Source organism: Onychostruthus taczanowskii, unplaced genomic scaffold (genome assembly GCF_017590055.1).
Source record: "Onychostruthus taczanowskii isolate IOZ18803 unplaced genomic scaffold, ASM1759005v1 scaffold15, whole genome shotgun sequence".
NCBI lineage: Eukaryota > Metazoa > Chordata > Aves > Passeriformes > Passeridae > Onychostruthus > Onychostruthus taczanowskii.
The window spans coordinates 9550104-9570027 of record NW_024498685.1 but is presented as its reverse complement, the minus strand read 5'-3'; the positions used below and the strand labels follow the sequence as shown (position 1 = coordinate 9570027).

The following is a 19924-nucleotide window of genomic DNA, read 5'->3' as shown; positions in this document are numbered from 1 at the left end:
CTTTAACAATCAGATGTTGGAGAGCCCATAGTGAGGCTACTGTGAGATGGAACTGTAAATCCTGACATGTCCATCAGTCATTATGAACTTCACCAACCAGGAAAATGCTGTGTCTAGATTGGCTACGTGCCCTTACAGTTTTTATTTTAGTTACCATTCTCTGGAGCTTGTTTTCTGGAAAGCAGGTTTGGGCTTGATTCTTTTTCTAACATTGTTCATCTCCCTCAGTTTCTTTCCTCCTCAATGACAACTAAAAAGGCTTGGCTGCAGCTGCTTGTCCTGTGTCTCTGAGTGTCCTGTTTAGGAGTGTCAGAGCTCAGAGTAACTAGGAGATAGTAGAGACTATCACACAAACTGCAAGGAACAACTCTCCTGGAAGTGGCCAGAAACAACAATGTCTGAGTGCAGAATTCCTACTTGCTACAAAGATCAAGCCACTAGTAGAAGATTATGTTCAGCTGCAAATCAAAAGAGAAAATAAGACACAGACCTGGCATAATCTCATCTGGCAGAAATGAATGATGGCCTTTTTGCAATTGTTTTGCTGAAAAGCACAAATCTCTACAAAAAGAAACCAGCCATCTGTTTTGAATGTTTTAGACTGTAAGTATCTACTTGTGTTCTTCTTTGATCTGTAAGAATAATAGGAAGACAGTGATACAGTCCAGTTGCACCTCTGTTGTGGGTGTTTAATTCATCCCAGAGCTGCAGATTACAAAATTCCATCTGGAAATCTTAGTTTTATCATTCTGAGATCAGAAAGAAAATGAACAGTGTATCAAGATCAGTTCTTTTGTGCTCATAGGTATAACATTCTGGGACAGAGAATGCATTCTTCTAACAGAAATTAGTTATTAACCAGCAAAATAATAGGTTAAAAAAAAAAAAAAGCTAGCAGAAGAATTGTTCTCCAAAAGAAGAAAAGGACACGAGCGGAAGCTGACTTTTTCTAAAGGAAAGAATTCTTCTCAAATATTCCTAAGGATAAGTTAGTTACATCGCATCATCTTACTTGAGTGCATCACATTAGGGTTCTTACTAAAAGGTGCCCATCCAAAAAGGGGGAGTGAAGAACCCTGACTGTCACCAATATGACAAAGCAAATATGGCCTCTCTCTCTCTGTCCAGACACGCTTAAGCAATGCAAGATTATCTCATGTAGCTGCCTTCAAATTTTGCACAGGGTATGTCTCCAAGGCAAGCACAAGACACTTTCACAATGCTTTTACAGACCTGCATGAAGAATTGTAATAATATCATTATTATACTGCAAAATTAGTTTGTAGATTTTTAGACAAGGGAAAGAAATGATTCTTCAGAAGACAACAGATGACAGTAAAGAACAAGAACAGAGGTCTAAAGAGCTTTGTCCAGCATGCTGGAATGGCAGCTCCTTGAAAATACGGGTTATTTTCCCTTTCCTTGGGAAGGAATAGGATCTTGTCAAAAAAGTAAGACATAGCAATAGAGTCAACTACAAAACTAACACAATTTCGGGAACAATTTCAAAATGAGGTATTAGAATCACCATCATATCACTTTAACAAGACAATTTCCAAATATCACACAGTAATAATACGTAGCACTTATACAGCACTTTTCCCAAGCAGAACTTGCACTTTTACAAAAACTTCAGCTCATTTTACAATTAGAGAATTTGAGACAGGGAGAAAGAGAACAAGTGAGTGGTTGGAGATGATGCCAGGAAAGAATTTATCTTCTGAATCGTGGTCTAGTACTGTGTCCAGTAAATTACACTGTAATATGAGTCAGGCATGAAGACCTGGTGCTTTTGACCATTTTGCATGATCTAACAACTAAAAAGACCAGACTGAAAATAAATCTAGTCAAAAGGCTTATGAGGTCACAGTGTAGTGAGTGACAATACTGAGAACCTCAAGAGTGTGACAGCAGGACAAGCAGTTCTGTACAAAATGTGTGTTGTGGACAGAAGATCACATTTATGTAGTGAATGAATGCCTGTGTAATTTAAACATGGAACTCACCATGAAAAATTTAAACATGGAACTCACCACCACCTATTTACTTCACTACAAGAAATCAGCATCAAGTAATGTTGGAAAAAAAATTTCCATGTTCTCCTCAAACTTCTCGAAGTATAGACACTTTGAGTGTTGTAGTGATCCCAATGAAAACTTCATGTAGTTTGACTGCTCTGGCAAAGATTACATTAAGCCTTGAGATCAGCCAAATATTTTCCTGTAATGACTTACCCCCTCTTTCCACCACAGACATCACCTCTGAAATCTGAAGTGTTATAAATTTTGTGAGTGCCTTCAGTACTCAATTCACAATGCTTAGTGCTTCTGAGTGAAAATCTGTCAAACTCAAGTATTGAAGAAAAATGTCACAAAGAAGACCCTGTTTGTCTTACAATATTTTTACATATAGGAATTGCCAATATTTTCATTGTCTTGAAATATCCCCATTTTCATGCACTCCAGTTCCATGCTAGCTCTTTGACCATTCTACTGTTGCTCTAATAAGCATAATAATAATAATTTTCAATTAATGAGTGGATAAAGCAGATTTCTGAACCACACCCACATTTTCTCCCATTTTAGGTAGCACAGCTGTGCTTCACAAGACAACTGGATGAATTGAGCAGCTTGGGAAATCTCTGTATGGAAGCTTTGCTTTACTTCCCCCACATGGAACACACCTGGCACAGATTTACAAGAAGATACATCCACATACACACATATCCTTTTTCATGTATTAGCTCTCTTAAGGTGTAAATTGATATTATTTTTGATAAAAGTGAGTGATAACTAATTAATCCATAGGCCAGAGCAGTTTAGCATTTGAGAAAAACCAAAGAGCATCCTTGTGTGAAATCACACTGGAATTGACTTGGATGCAGAGGAGGATAGAGCTCCATCTGGGGAATAAAAGGAGTCATAAGAAATTCAGACAGCGAGGAAACAAGCTAAGTGAAAAATGCTAGGAAAAACTATTTCAGGATGAAAGATGGTATTTACATTGAACTATAAACTGAAATGTAAACTACCATCCTCAGAAATTACAGGGAGGGTGCATATGTTTATGAACAGTGATCCATTTCAGGGGAGCTCTATCTGATAATGCTGTCATGTACACATTTGGCATAATTAAATATTAAATTCAGTCAATTCCAGAATGCTGGAGGGGAAAAGCCTTAAGACCTAAACCATAAAAATAAAAGAATGTAGTTAACTATTGTACATAGTTTTTTGTCTCCATTTAATCTTCAGTATTGACCAGAGGTGATGGCATCCACAGACCTGAAGGAACTTTAAAAAACAAACTTATTGCCAAGTCCGATGGTAATACATAAATATAATTTAATACATGGAGGTTAGGGACTCTGTAACTTACATCATCTTAGCTTTTACAAAAAGAATAAGGACTTTTTTTTTTTTAATGAACATGGAATATCACAGTAAAAACATGTACTCTGTTGGGAATAAGTGGCTTGGGAAGCATCCATCACATTTATACCTTCCCTGCTGATGTATGCACGACAATGTCGAGGCTGTCAAGTTTCTCTGATGAGATGCATGGAAGGCAAGGCTGCTGGCTGACTCATTATTTTGACTGGGATACTCTGTAACAGCTTTCCTGAGGAAAGTGCCTCAAACTGGAGACATAAGCTGTTTTTAATGTCAAACACCCATTAATTCAGAAAACCGTGAAAAACCATACTTTTAGCACAGTTGTATTCTTAAATGCATCAGCACATGGGAGAGGAAAGAGAGAGATCTTTCTCAGTGTTTTCTACACAAACTCCATGATTGCTCCAGAAGGAAAATCAGAATTATTCCTACCTTCATAGTGAGTGTCCTCTTCCTTTTCATCATTTACTTACCTGATCTCCCCTGTTTAATTTCTGTGCTTCAGCTGATCTTTACAAGCATCATCTCTAAAACTTTTAACAACATACACGAGCGCACAACCATTGCAAGAGCGGTGATTCAAAAAGAATGTGAAATCAACAGCGAGTGCAAATTAATGAAGCACTTTATCAATTTGTCCACTAAAGAGATTTTCTCAGTTCAAACCCCAAGGCATGAAATTCAAGTTTGACACTGCCACAGTTGGATTAAATTTTTCAGATGGTTGGCTTGAAGAGGGATTTGATCTATACAGTCAGACAGACTGTAAGTCTGTAGTTAATTGAGCAAGTGCAAGAGAGGAGAGTGCCTTATTCTCTCACAAATGTTTTACAAATCTAATACAAAGCAATAATTTTCAGAAATGCAAGGGTTCAAGATTTCCACAGAAATTTTCAGTTTTCTTTCAAATAACTGATATGAAAATAATCAAATTCTTAGAAAAAAGTACACAGAAACTGACGTGAAATATTTTTTTCTTAAAAGGATAAGTGAAGAAGGAAAAAGTTTCATATAATTTTTAAAATACTGTCATCAGTCCTTTAAAATACTTCAAAGAAATACATTCCACTTTAAAACTGACACTTCAAGGCATAAATGAATGCTGTGTACTACAGTGTAATAATCAGTACTTGACTCCTGACCAGTAAGAGGTTTTTTTGCTAAAGAACAGGCATGAGGAGCAGGCTCTGTCCTCTCCACTGTCTTCCCTTTTGGAAATGGGCATCATTGTGGGGACAATTTGACAGCACAAAAGAAAAAATTGTGGACATGGACACAGAGAAACAAAATGTACTTTAAATGAAAAACAGCTCCTAATTTCTCTCCCACTGTTTTGAAAGAATGAGGGCGATGGAAGGGAGAGAGGAAGGTTAAGGGGATATTCCTCTTTGCCTTCACATTTATAGACAATTCATACTCCTAGTCCATCTAGAGAATCTTGTATTGTGAGTTGATAAATATCTGTGACTAGTTAGGTCAGTGTGCACGGCAGCAATCACTGCAGCAGATCTCAACATGCTTACAACCTTCAGAAGGAACATTATCTTCAGGAGGAACATTATCCTCGAGCAAATTCTTTACAAACCAGAATTGAAAAAGCACACATAGGTTTGGCTACGGCGCAAACTGCTTTGAAAAAGAATCCCACTGAAAACATTTCCTCCATGAAGTCAATGATAAATGATATGAAAGACATTTCCTGTTCTCTCGTGCTTGCACAGAAACTCAATTACATGCCCTGGGAAGTTCTCCCCACAACATGGTGAAACGAGACGATGATTAGAAGAGGAAAATCACAAACTGCACATAAACACAGGAGAAACACCCTCATGCAGGGACATGGCAGCGAGGGGAGGGAGCACAGCCAGGTTTCACAAAGCACAGGAGTGAGGTGTGGGAGCGACTGTCGGAAACTTTTCTATTGGCAGGAGAGGTTGGTTCTCACCGTTCTGAACAAAATGGCTGAGCTAAGAGCATCTGACTGGTTATGCCCAAATACCCTCCTCCTCATCCTAGAGGTGCACAGGTGGCAATGGGAGGAAAGCCCCAGAGCAGCATGGGAATGAAATAAAGAGTTGGTTAGTATTTAAAGCACATAAAGTACAAACAGTAGAACAAAGCGTTTCAATTCCTTATGCAGTATTCTGAGCCTCCTTGAGGTACAGCTTTCTCTGCTCCCTTGTAGGCTTTGTCAGCTTTCAAAATGCCCCTTTGCAAAGGGGAAGTGCAATCAGAGCCTCCTCCCATCCCCCCTCTTCCCTACTACCCTTCCCTGTGGGGTCTTTGCAAGAATTTCTGTAAATCTCTAAACTTTATTTCATTTTTACATGCTATATTTTCAATTTCATCTGTGAATGCTACACTGCCTTTATTTGTAAGCATGTACTAAAGTCACATGCTAGAAATGGTTTCAGCTCTCTGTAGACTTCAGACTAGAAACAACAGATATTCTAGCATTGCACCAAATTAAGATTAGGAAATCCATTTAATTTTCAGTATTAACAATTTCACTCTCCTGAAAAAGGATAGTGAAACACCAACATCTTCCAAAAACACTGCAGAAAATTCAAGCCAGTCGACATACAGTGGAGGAAGGTATTAAATTAAGATGCAAAGGGAAGTTCCCTTGAAAATCAGAGTTTTCCTGTCTGTTTGATTGTATATACTCCTTGTTTTCTGATGCAGACATGAAAGGAGATTTTTCAAGATCTATTTTTGCAGCGTAAATAAGTAATAAGTAATTGGCTTCTGCCATTTTCCCAGTGGAGGAAGGTATTAAATTAAGATGCAAAGGGAAGTTCCCTTGAAAATCAGAGTTTTTCTGTTTGTTTGATTGCATGTACTCCTTGTTTTCTGATGGAGACATGAAAGGAGATTTTTCAAGTTCTATTTTTGCAGGGTGAATAAGTAATTGGCTTTTGCCATTTTCCTCTTGTGCCTTACTCATTATTTCTGTGTACCACTAAGCTGGCACTTAAAGGTCTAGAGAGATATGCTTCCCTTCATATCTTACTAATTTCTACACGAGTCAGAGGGCAAAGAGAAGCATTCCTTCACTCCATCGAGGCAGTGATTAATGATGGCTAATATTTTAATTAAACTGCAGTGGATGAGATTACAACATGGGATGTGCAATTATGCTGGCATTTTCTGTGCCACCCAAGGGATGGTTAATCTCTCTAATAGTTATCAAGCACACGGCTGTGCTTTGTAAATGCCACAGGAGGCTCCTCACTGCTTTGGAGATGGTAAATTGATTTTCCTTCAGTTCATGGCCCATTGAGTTTGTGAGGGAGCAGTCTGTGCTCATTTGGCACCGAGGCCGGGATTTCCTCGTGGGAAATGAAGGGAACTGCTCATATGCAATCCATAGATCAGAAAGCTGATCCTGGAGCATGATTTCCTGCTACTGAAGACAAGAAACAGTCCTGGACACTCCACACACTCAAGCAGTAAACTTGAGCTACTAAAATCTGAACATGTCATACAGGACTTGAGTCTCACATTTTAGGAGAGTAAAGTTTTTGTTCCTTTTCAATGCACCTCCTCCTCTCCACCCACCTAACAACAGCCTGGTACCAGGAACTGTTCATTCAGGCTTTGCACAAAGCCAACACAGCAGCAGCACCCAGTTCTGGTTTATAACTGCATTCTGGAATGCTACTTTTGTTCCAAGGTACTGCAAGCATGTCAGGGAAAACTACTTATGACACAAAATCATCAGCCCTCACAGTAAAAATTACTTTAAAAACAAAAAAGAGAGAGACATTACCTGGTCAGGGGAGGGCTTGTGGTTGGTTTGGTTGGAATGGGATGAGGATTTGAGGTGGTCATCCTCATAGTTGTCAGCCATCAGCTTCATACGGTTCTGAGTCTATTAAAATTGCAAGAAAAAAGAATCTCAGTCTACCTTCTAATGTTATCAGGGAGACTCAAGGGAACAGGGCATTTATACAAATGCATATCCAAAATCCATACATAGGAAAAAACAAGACACATGCCTAGACATCACTTGGTATTACCACAGGGAATTGGTAAAAACTTTGGAGACACATTCCAACCTGTTCCCTTTAAGGATAAATTAGTTGTGCAATTAAGTGGATTATCTGACTTTTACCTACTAAAACTTGTGCTGTACAAGAAATTAATTTCTTCTTAGATATTCTTGAGATTACGGTTCAGACACCAACTTGGACAATAATTCAATGAAAACATGAGTTAGGTGACCCTAAGTCAATTAAAAAACCCCTAATGAAGCCCTCAGAAAGCAGTCTGTTATAAAAAAAAAACAAAAAGTAAACAAGCTGAAAATAGGTTATTACTTAAGAAGTCCATCCAGTACAATATGCAAATCAGTTTTTGACTGATGTATCAAAGAACAGAAAAATTCTGAGACTGGTCAGAAAAATCTTAATTATACAAAAGCCATCCTGGGAGGAAATCAAAAATTTAATAAATAGATATTGGGGAAGAAAAAGTGTCATAATGAAGGCTTATAAAATTAAAACCTGGACACAGTCAAATAAAGAATTAGCAAAGTATGAAACAAGATTTTGAACTTCTTAGGAAAGTTCAAGTTCCGCACAGTCAAATAAAGAATTAGCAAAGTATGAAACAAGATTTTGTTTTTCTTCAACTTCTTAGGAAAGTTCAAGTTCCAGAAGAGATAGGATTTTGAAAAACACCCTGTAGAAAATAAACTGTGTAAGAATAAATGGAATTCAACAATACCATTCTAGGTAAGCAATCACAAAGAACATTAAAATACATTACCTGGCTGTGTCTGCAAAGGAGAATGTAAGATAAAGCCCTTTTAACAGTCTACCCTGAAATGAGGTCCCCAAACACCTACAAACACAAACAAGAAAGGAAAGAAATGCACCTGGAAGAGTGTCCCAGCTCCCCAGCAGGGCTCACAAAGGCCATTCAGGCAGCAGTGATACCTCTGGGCAGCCAAAGGGTTTTTTGAGGATCTTGCAAAGCCAAGTGCTGCCTCCCTTGGCATCACCTGGTGCCAGGGTCACTGGGAAGTCACGCATGGAGCAGCCCCAGAACTGACTGATGGCATTTCTCCTCCCAGCTCAGAAGGCACAAAGAGCCCCACTTTGAGCTTTGGGAAATTTTGTATTCTAAGGAAATCAAAAGGCTACCCTGACATACATTGGATAAGATACAGAGCAAAGTATCTACAGCTAGACATATAAAATCATCAGACATGCACCAAAATTAAGTGTCTTAAATGAAAGCTCAAAGCTGACAGAAATGCAGGCTGTGGATTCAATCCCTTCATAATTCCATGGTTTCTCACTGAAAACTCACTGAAAAGTTTAATGAGCATCTTGAAGCTAGAGAATGCAGATTCTACTTGTCTCTATTCAGATCATGAGAGAGAAGATCCAGGGTTTGAATCTGGATTTAATTTTATTTTGGAATAATTTAACAAAAGCTAATAGTAAATTGAGCTTGAGCAATAAGCAATTTCATCATGCAAAATTTTTATATTGTTTGCTCTGCTTGGTCAAGCAAGTTCTGAATTCCAAGTCTGACTCATCATTCATAAATCACTACTTGAAACATGCTACATTAATCCTTAAACAACTACTTTATTGTAAAGACACTTTCTTAATATTTATTATTTTATTAAGGTTGTCTCTTCAACAATTTCTTCTTTGCAATGAGAACAATTGATTTTAAACCATTTCACATTTCCTTGGAAATTGATTGTTTTGATAATAAATAATAAATTCTTACATGACTTTCAGTGTGTGTGTGAAGAAAAGCTATTGAAACCCAGATGTTTAGCAGAATGCTAGTATAGCACATTAACTCTCCTGAGAGAAAATGTAGCTCTTCTCAGATAGAGGCAGCATGTTTTACATTACGTGGAAAAACAAATCCCAAACAAACCAAACAAACTATGTCAGCTGGAACAGGTAGGGAAGAATATAAACATTGCAGAGAATCATAGACTGGGTCAGGCTGGAAGGGACCACAGTGGTCATCTGCTCCCACCTCCCTGCTCGAGCAAGGCCATCCCAGAGCACATGGCACAGGATTGCTCCAGAGGGTTCTGGAATAGCCCCAGTGAAGGAGACCCCACACCCACCCTGGACACCTGTTCCACTGCATGACCACTGCACACGAAAGAAGTTCTTCCTCATGTTCAGATGGAGCTTCTGTGCACCAGTTTCTGCCCATGGCCTCTTGTCCTGTTGGTCAGCACCACCAGGAAGAGCTTGGGCCACCCTCTGACCCCTCCCTGCAGACACTGACAGACATTGCTAAGGTCCCCTGTCATTTGTCTCTTCTTGAGGCTGAACAGCTCCTTCAGCCTGTCCTTGCAAGAGATGCTCCAGTCCTTTCATTATCTTTGCCACTCTCCACTGGACCCACTCCAGGAGCTCTCTGTCCCTCTTGTCCTGAGGAGCCCAGAACTGGACACAGCACTCCAGGTCTGGCCTCACTAGAGGAGCAGGATCACCCCCAAGCTGCTGGCAGTGTTCTTCCTAATGTACCCCAGGATACCATCAGCCTTCCTGGCTTCCAGGACACACTGCTGGCTCATGGACAGCTTGCTGTCCACCAGGACCCCCAGGGCTTCTCCTCAGAGCTGCTTTCCAGCAGGCTGGCCCCACACCTTATCTCTGTTGAGCCTGGCTACTCCCCCATCTCACTTCAAATCTAGTTTAAAGCCCTCTGAATGAGCTCTGCTGAGTCCTGAGCTAAGATCCCTTCTGATACAGGTGGAGCCCATTTGCTGCCAGCAAGCTCAGTGTTGTATAAATTCACCCATGATCAAAAACCACAAAATGCTGCTGTTTACACCAATCTGAAAGCCAGGTGTGCATCTGCATGACTTTCCTGTTTCTTGCTTCATCATTCCCTGCAACTGGCAGCACAGAAGAGGACACCACGTGTGCTCCAGATCCCTTGGCCAGTTTTCCCAAGGCTCTGAGGCCCCTCCTCATTATCCTTATCCTTTTTGCTGGGACTTTGTTGCTGCCCACTACTCAGAAAACTGCAAGAGGGTAACAGTCAGTTGTGGTATTTTCTGAGACCCCCATCAAGGGGAGGAATGATGAATCTGACTCCATGTTCTCAGAAGGCTAATTTATTATTTTATGTTACCATATTATATTAAAGAATGCTATACTAAACTATACTAAAGAACAGAGAAAGGATACAGACAGAAGGCTAAAAGATACTAATGAAAAACTCGTGACTCTCTCCAGAGTCCGACACAGCTGTGCAGTGATTGGTCATGAAGTAAAAACAATTCACATGAAACCAATGAAACAATCACCTGCTGGTAAACAATGTCCAAACACATTCCAAAGCAGCAAAACACAGGAGAAACAAATCAGATAATTATTGTTTTCATTTATCTCTGAGGCTTCTCAGCTTCACAGGAGAAGAATCCTGGGCAAAAAGACTTTTCAGAAAATATGATGGTGACAATCAGTGGGCTGCACCAGGCTGGGAAGTTTCTTGGTGATGTCCCTTACCCACGCCTCAGGGAAGCCACACACCTCCCTCTGAGCTGGTCAGCAAAAAGCACAGAGTCCCTCAGAGAGGATTCTGAAGTCAAACTGAAGAGGTAGTGTGCTTCTGTCACTTAAATTCAAGTAGAACCTACTATTAATACTTGGCAAGCAGGTATTGAGAAGTGGCTGATGGAACTGGGCTGGTTTAGCCAAAAAAGAGGAGGCTTTTTAAAATTACTTGATAGGAGGAAATAGAGGACATGAAGCCATTGGAGGGGATAGGTCAGGAAATGACAGATGTAAAATGGAACACAGAAAATTCTCATTAGAGATCAGGAAAATTCATAATGAGGTGCATCAAATGTCAGAACAGGCTGCCATGAGACAGTGGCATCTCCATCCTTGAAGATACTGAAAATGCAGCTGGACAAGGCCTTGAGCAAAGTGCTCTAATTAGTGATGCTCTCAGCAGGTGGCCAGACACAGAGGTCTGCTCCAACCTAAAATAAGCTGCAATTGTTATTATTTGGAATTTTCATCAGGTCATTTGAGAGTTTCAAAGCTCAACTTTTCAGAAGAAGAGGGAAATAAGTTCCAAAATCCCTCCTACTTGCCAAATATGGTTTAGCTGCTTAGCTCCATCAGAGCCCTTTGAACATTTAAACCCAGAACAACCTCTGCAGTGTCCTGATGATTACAAGCCTATGGGACCAGTTCACCTAGAAGGACATTTTCTATGTTCCCTCTTTAATTCAACCTGACCTCCCACTGCAGCTGCTGTTCATTTAAGTGTGCATGTTTGTGGCAAGTCTTGGCAAGAAAATGCCAAAATTAGTATTGTGATTCCATTAAAGGAAATAATTTATGCATGTATGTTGGATTGGAATTAGGCAAAAATCAAAAGATAGAAGAAAAGCAGCTTATTTCCTGATAGATACCACTAAGAATTATTTTCCAATTTAAAGCCCAAGAAGTGTTGCAAATAAAATATATAATATGATAATATTTTTACAATTATTTTTATATAAAACATAGAAATAAAAAGCTTCTGCTTAAGACTGGACTACTAATGACAAACTTTTACTTAGAAATTTTAAAAATAACTGTAAATACGTGATCTGAGTTTCTTTCCTATTGCTCCTCCACAGGAAAAAAAAAATGTCCAAAAGGATGGAAATTTCTAGACCAAATGGCTGTTGTAATGATTTAAAAACAAACCGTTTACTTTTCTGTGGGGAACCACTCCAACATCCTGCAGTCCTGAGCTGGTTTGTCATGGTGCTATTATACAATCCTCTCCCACCTCATGAGGTTATGGCTCAGATCCTAGGGCAAGCATTTCTACATCACTGTAAAAAGTATGAACAACAAAGTGGTTTAACCACAGGGTCCTGTGAGAAAATAAATGAGCAGTGCAGACAAATCAGTTGTGTCAGGAGTGCTTTTGTCTAAAACCTCCAGAGCTGCAAGCAGAACTAGCAATGATAGGAACCGGATGTCAAGTTCAAATTTTGCTTATAAAAAATACCGTGTGCCCTGACAGGTATGTTCTTCAGGCACGTGCAGAAAAAATGCTGGAATGGAGAAAACTGGATAAAACTCCACAACCCAACAGGTTTTGTGATTTTTTTCCAGAAGGTACCTTCATTTCACTTTTTCTTTTGGACAGATTTCATAAAATTACTCCTGGCCCTCCAATTATACCTTCCCCAAAGCCCCCACAGCTTGTCAAAGCCCTTAACAATGCTCTTCTTTTCTTCCAAGGGTCACCATGCAAAGAACAGTCCCAAACCCTTCATACTGGTGTAAATTCTCAAAATTACTCAAGAGCCACCACACATTCTGCAGCTTCTAGCTGAAAGCCAGGAATGAGTGTGGAGGCCTTGGCTCTGCAGACCAGAGTCTACGAACTGCAGGTCTAAAGCACAACATTTGCAAGGCTACTGCGTCAAAAAACGCTCAACTTCCCCATGTCATATACTAGACTTTATTCTAGAAATACCACCCCTCCCTTTTTGCACCCCAGAATTTCTGCAGTTTTCCTTTTGCCTCTTTGATACAGTTACTGCTAATGCCTTTTCTACTTCTTGTCATTATTTAAGTCCTGCACCCCAGAATTTCTGCAGTTTTCCTTTTGCCTCTTTTGATACAGTTACTGTTAATGCCTTTTTTACTTCCTGTCATTATTTAAGTCTTTCTTCTTCCCTATCCCTTGCTGCAGCAGGCAGTTATATTAAAAGAAAAAAGCACCAGGAGAAAACATGAGATAAATCTGTTTTACTCATGAATGTGAACGTTCATGATCAGCATCAAAACTTCTTTAAATCTGCTCTCTTTGGTTGTTTCATGGTCCTGCCACGATTTCACCATATTTTCACGACTTTTTTTTCCCTGGGTACCATATAGTTCACTTCTGCCTGTATTCTATAATCACTAAATATTTGGGTAAACAAGGACATTACCATGGTTAAACTAACATAACCAACACCTGAAAACTTTCATTGCAAACTGCACATGTACATTATTTTACTTGCAAAACTGTAGCCATTGTTAATTTTTAAGGAATCACTCAGTTCCTCATTCATGGAAGTACTGCTTCAAAGCACTCTCTCACCTGTAGGTGCCTAAAAGTACATTATTTTATGTTCACTGATGTTCACTGCAGGCCACACTGGTAGCTTGCTTGTGCACCTCCACACTAAAGACCAAATAAATAGATTTTATCACAGTTAAATGATTACATGAGAAAAACCAGAACTGATGTTGATCCACAAAGTTTAGGGGAAAGTCAGAGACATACTCTGCACTACAGCTGGTAAAGCCTAGAGGAGTGCTGCCCAGATCTGACAAACTCTTTATTGTGGAATCCCACACATAAATTTGAAACCCACAGATATAACTACAGACATTGTTTATAATATATTTTACAGAATGTTTTCATTTGAAAGCTTGCACGAAGTTGTATGTTCTAATGAGAGTACATACCTTTCTTAAGCATTTCTGCAGGACAGCTAGTGCTCTGGTAACCATTAGCCTGGAAAGCTTTGGAAACCATGTTTTATTCATGGGGATCACACATTTCTGTATCTCTAGAGAAGCACTCTAAGAAACAGCTCATGAGCTGTGCATTCTCTCTATTACTCCAGCCTGCTTCATATGCTCATTGCAGCAACTTACTCAAAGAATTTGCACCAAGTCTGTTCCTCCACCATGAAACACAGCACAAACGATGACATCAGTGACTCCTGTCTCATTTTTTGTAGAATATTTGCGTGGGGTAATTTTGGTTTTGCTAACCAGTCTAAACAAGCTTTATTAATCCTTTAATGTAGAGTTTAAAAAAAACCCCACATTAAGTAAATATTAATATAATGACTGTACTTGTGACAAATGAGCATGTGGTGGAGGCAGTGTGTTAGTGCATTAAAGGAGTTATCCCACTTTAATTTGAGTAGGACGTTCCACTGGAAGCACATGCAAAAGCAACAGTTCAGAAACATTGTTGTCACTAATGACACACAAATAGAATGGAAAAACTCGGGTGATTGTTCTTACAAAGTGTGGGCTGAATTCACTGTCTCTGAGAATTATGCACTCGTGAAGGCTTTCAGAGAGTTCTTTTCTACTTGTTAGAAACATGCAGTGAGCCATAATCCCTGTTAATGTCCAACCAGCTCCCTGCTGGAATCTGGCTGTGAAAAACAGAGAAAGAATAATCCCTGTTATTGCCTATTATTTGAATATGATGGCCTGCCTTGAGTTTATCTACACCTACCTTAAATATACTACCTCGAGTCTATACCTACCCTAAATGTACTACCTTGAGTCTATACTTACCTAGAACATCAGGACTCTGAAAGATTGATTAAATATTTAACTCTGTGCCCCCTTCCCACTCATGATATTTTATGAAAAGGGAGACATTTCTCAAATATGTAAAGAGATGGCACACACTGAGTTGCCATCTTTCTTTGTAAAGTTTACAAGATACATCATCAGTTAGGTTTGGCTTTCCTTTTGGCAATATTTAAGATTAGCAACTGAGATTTCTCTATTAGCAGCAAACCAGCAGAAATTTCAACTGCACAGACATGAAACCCATTCCTGTTACTAGGTTTCTGCACATGCTGGAGCCTGTGTTTTTGTGAGCCCAGCAAAGAGCCTATGCAGCTGCTGGGGTTTGTCAAAGCCTGCAGGATTTAACACAGCTCTACCTGAAATGCTGCCTTCTGCATTGGCTGCTGGCAGTGTTCCAACAATATTACATTATAAAATTACTTTATCAGTCCAGCTAATTTTTGTGTTTAAAGATGTAATTTTCCTCTTCATCTCCCCACATGTTAATTACTGAGAAGCTTCATCCTGAAGAATTCATACTCTACAAGCCTTTGAACTAAACTAAAGGAGGCAGATTATCTAGATAGGGCATGCTCTGTGAGACTTGACATATGTAGACATATGTAGATGGGATTAAAAATAAACTTGGAACTGAAATTTTCCCTGTACAGGAATGTGTCTCTTGGAACTTAGCTCCTTAGGAGATGAACAAACTATGAAACCATGGAATTGCCCAGAGACAAAGTTTATTGAAATCTATTGCTCTGATTCCTGCATGAAGAAAACCAGTGATGCACACAAAAATCCAAATCAGCTCTGCATTTGGGATTCCTTTTTGTGTTATACCATACAATCATCATAGTATATGCTCCTTTACCTCTCTTTTACTCTTTTTAGAGATACCTCAAGATGTGTTTAAGATCATGGTAATAGAACTGCCTTTCTCAATTACTTGTTCCATAAAAGCTGGAACATGCTCAGTCACAGGTTTGAAAGGGAACTAAAAATAAAAAATACCTCCTCTCATGGTTAAGTACTCAGGAGCAAGCTAAGTATGTTACTTCTTTGGCATCTCTCCACTGCATGTAAGGGTCTTAGGCAAAAATATCATTAAGATGTGTCTTCCTGTATCTCAAAGATGTCTGAGGGAGTGCTGCAGCCTGAGGACATTTACAACCATAGAATAAAACTAATTTTTAGAGAATGGGTGGGCTATGCATCAAGAAACTACATTCAGGCAGCATCAGCAGGACAAATGGTAACCCACAACAACATCCCCAAAGAATCCTGCATCTTTCACACAACAGAAAACCCAAGAGATTATTGACTGAAATTGATCTGAAGACACAAGAGCAAACAAAATGAGCTGCTATTTTAATTCCAAAGGTAAAGTATGAGAATGGTTATGTTAAATGGTTATGTCCACATTTCAATTTTGAGCAGACAAAACCTCTAGATTTAAAATAAGCACTTATTTTTTGGGTTATGAGCCTGCCCTGTGGTGCAGTTTGTTAGGGCAAATCTCATCCTGATTCCACACCATGGAAGAGAAGGGTCTTGCTGCAGAAGAGAATAGAAGATCAATATCTTTTGCTGTCACACACACTTAAAACAGAAAAGACTAATTGATTTAAATTAGCTTAACAACTGTTTTTTTTGTTCAAGTATGCTGCTACATCCACTCTCAGACTATTGTGAGGTCTTCACTGCTTCTTTAATGAGTAAAGAAGCCATTTCTTTTGCAGACAGCATGGTTACCCTTGAAGAGCCTGTCAGTCCACCTTACAACCCTTCTGCATTGACTGATGAAATCCGAGTGCTTTGGATTTGTACTCTCCATCTTCCAAGCACGGCCTTCAACCCTTGCAACAATCTCTTTCTGCAGCCTGCCTCCCCGGTGGTGTCTCCAGGCAAGAGTCAGCTGGGACCAGTGTGGAAGTATGTCTGTCCTGAATGGCCAGCCACATGTGTGTGCTACAGCCAAACAAAATACAGCACAGCTCAGTTCTCCTTGCCTTCCCCTGTGTGGGAGCTCTACTTTGGGCTCTTTTCGCCTCTACCCAGCTGTGCATGTTAATTAAATTCCTATAAATCTGCAGAATCTTTGAGACTTCTTTTCCTCTGTCAAATTTGGTTGCAAATGGTCAATAAATTGAAAAGTTACTGGGTAGGAACTACAGCTCAGCTAAGCAGATGGATGGCACTGTCATTCAAGCTCTTCTTTGGAGTCCAAACGAACACATTTTGTTGGAATTGTAAGAGTCTGGATGTAGACTCTCAAGATATCCTTGCACTAAATGCTACACAGAAATGGAATTTTTGGTACATGCCTTTCTTTTGGATTCTGGGAGACTGACCTGCTACAAATTCTCAAGTAATCAGCAGCAAACACACCTCTCATGATCAGTCATGTGTCTGCTGAATGTTTAACAGATACAGTTTGTTGTCTCTTTAATTTACTTTGATACTTACTACCAAAGACAACTCATTTTAAGAAAAAAGTGAAATGCTACTTCTTTAACAATGCAAAAGGAAAGACCAGACTTTGCCACAGTCCTCATTAATCAAACTGTTGAAAACTTCTGATTGTACTATCCCCCTTGCTCTTTTCCCTCCTCTCACTGTGTATTTGTGGGTCCAAACTAAAATTTTAATTTTATGTTTTACAGAATAGACCAAGCAAAGACAAAAAAGCAGTGAGAAAAAGAAGTTGAAATATACTTTGGAGCATAAACTCTTCCTAAAAACTTTGATAGGTTGGTAACACCTTTTACAAAGCAAAATCTAAAAGGTATCTCAGGTTATGCTAAGGTTGAAATACATGTCAATATTTCATTGATCTTGTGATTTCTTTAAACTTATGCAACTTAAGCATCACAATGCACTACAGGTAAGGTTAGTCTTATAAAATCTACATAAAATCTGAAGGTAAACCCCCTAAATTACCTATGTTATATCCTACAGAACAGGCAAACATTGCTATCAAATACAGAACAAACTTTGCTTGACATCACTGATGGGACTCCTGTTTTGTTATGACTATTTGCCTGAAATTTCTACTTCCCTTTTCTCTTCTGCTTCACTCCACACCTTGCTCATCTTACCCTCAACTATCTTACTCTGTTCTCCTTTACTCTGCTATTCTATTTGGCTCTCCTTTCCAAACTAAATCCACTTGCATATGCTCAGCTTCACAAAGCTGAATAAGACAACCACTTCAGTTACTCTGCTTTTGTCTCAGTCTTTCTCCTGCTCTGAAACAAGAAAGTTTCTCAGTCCAGTGGAAGCCTGACTGGAAAAATCTCGTAGAGGAATTTACATACAAGATGCATCCTACTGCAAAATCTTAAAAGCTAGTCATGATCCCCTGGCTCAACAAAATAATTTGTAGGCCATCTGCTCATGTATCTGTAGATACATACACCTTTCTGTGGCATTCACATTCTCTGGAAAAATCCCTTCACCCAGGATTTTTCTCCTGGGAAGGTGAGAAACCTAAGAGACAAAGGAAACAATTCTTATCTCATTTGCTTCTCCTGTGTTGTGCTCACATGTGGAATGTGTTTGGAGATTGTTTGCCAAAGGTGATTGTTTCATTGGATTCTGGTGTGCGTTGTTTTCACTCTTTGGCCAATCAGTGCCAAGCTGTATCGGGACTCTGGAAAGAGTCACGAGTTTTCATTATTATCTTTTTAGCATTCTGTAAGTATCCTTTCTGTATTCATTACTATTGTTTAGTTTAGTATTCTTTAATATAATATAGTATCATAATAAATTAGCCTTCTGAGAACATGGAGTCAGATTCATCATTCCTTCCTTCCTCAGGGCACCCCGCAAATACAATATCTTTCCTAGCTGAAGTGATTTGGAAGTCTTCCAATCTTTGTGTACTGTGAGTGTTTTGTTACAATAAATATAGTAAAAGCATTATTTTATCCAGCAATTTTTAATTTTGGAAAGTATATGCCAGCGTTTTGACCACAGACCTTTTATTGTTACGTATTTTCATTGTTCTGTGACTCACCACTTCGACTGCATTTGCCTGCAGCTTCAAAGATTTGTTAATAGCAACCCCCCCTCCCCTCTATACATGCTGTTCTTGGCAAAAAAAGGAGTTATGTACAGATACAAATTCCTAGATGCTAAAGTGATGTGAGCTGCTCAGTATCATCTCAGCAGAGACTGTCTGTGACTGCCCAGAACCCAGCTCTGGGTGTATACATGAATGGATCTGTGTCTACATGATATAAACAGTGTTGATAGCAACTTTAAAAAAAACACACAAGGAAACCTCAAGACTATTTGTGCTTGTTCTGAAATTAATTTTAAAAGCTGTTGCGTATAAAAGAAAAAGAAACCCAGTATTATTCTTTTTGTGCCTTGCTTTCATCTTTGAATCCATCAAAATCCTGCATGGTAACTGCTTGAGGGAAGAGTTGAAAGGGCATTTCCTTTGACAACCACCAGAGCTTTGCTACCCCAAACTAAATAAAAGTTACGAATTTTTTCTGTACAGCCAATTATTAGGTTTGACATCCACCTAGAAGAGCCCTGTCTCAACAGCCACACAAACACACAGCCATCACATTCCTGTCTGTCCACACCATCTGTGCGTGTGGTCTGCACACCCAGGATTCCTGTCCATCCTCACTGTCCCAGTGTTTGGAGCACAGAGAAGGATTCCTGCCCCAGCACACAGCAGCACATGTGCACTACAGAGCTGGGCAGATGATTCCTGTCCCTCCCTCTGCTCTTGCACACAGCACACAACCAAGGAGAACCACAATAAACCAATACTTTTCTTTTTTTTTGCTAGCTGTTCCAGCAGAGGTCGATTTTTCCTATTAAATCTGCATCAGAGCTTAGGTACTAAGCTGGAGAGACTGAAAAAACATTCAGTTTCTCTACTGTATTTGTGCCAAAAATCATTCTCACCAAGGAAAGAAATTCTCTTATTCTCTACAAAATTCATGGCACACTATGTGCAGAGATGTGCCAGTTTGGCCAGATGAATTTTCTAAGGTATCTGCATTCCAGTATTCCTGTCTTTGCCTGCTCTATTCCTCATCTGTTGTCTTTCTGTGATTTACATTATATGATGCCATTACATATGTGTAGAGGCCCACCCAACAGGCACCATAAAGCACTCTGTAAAGCTTAGAAAAAAAAATCTTAGAGAATTCTCTCTGCTACAGGATCACTAAAAGA

The 19924-nt window shown here is 39.3% G+C and overlaps 1 protein-coding gene across 6 annotated transcripts in view; it reads right to left on the bottom strand.

The window, feature by feature from the left end:
• Positions 1-19924, bottom strand: part of ERC1 (ELKS/RAB6-interacting/CAST family member 1) — a 270885-nt gene that overhangs the window by 25393 nt on the left and 225568 nt on the right. For 4 of the 6 annotated variants that reach the window (XM_041398556.1, XM_041398557.1, XM_041398558.1 and 1 more), the window contains one exon: positions 7168-7269. In XM_041398556.1, coding sequence (XP_041254490.1) covers positions 7168-7269 — 102 coding nt within the window. Of the gene's footprint in view, positions 1-5340; positions 5408-7167; positions 7270-19924 lie in introns of all 6 variants that reach the window. The other 2 variants (XM_041398560.1, XM_041398561.1) reach the window with 1 other exon arrangement.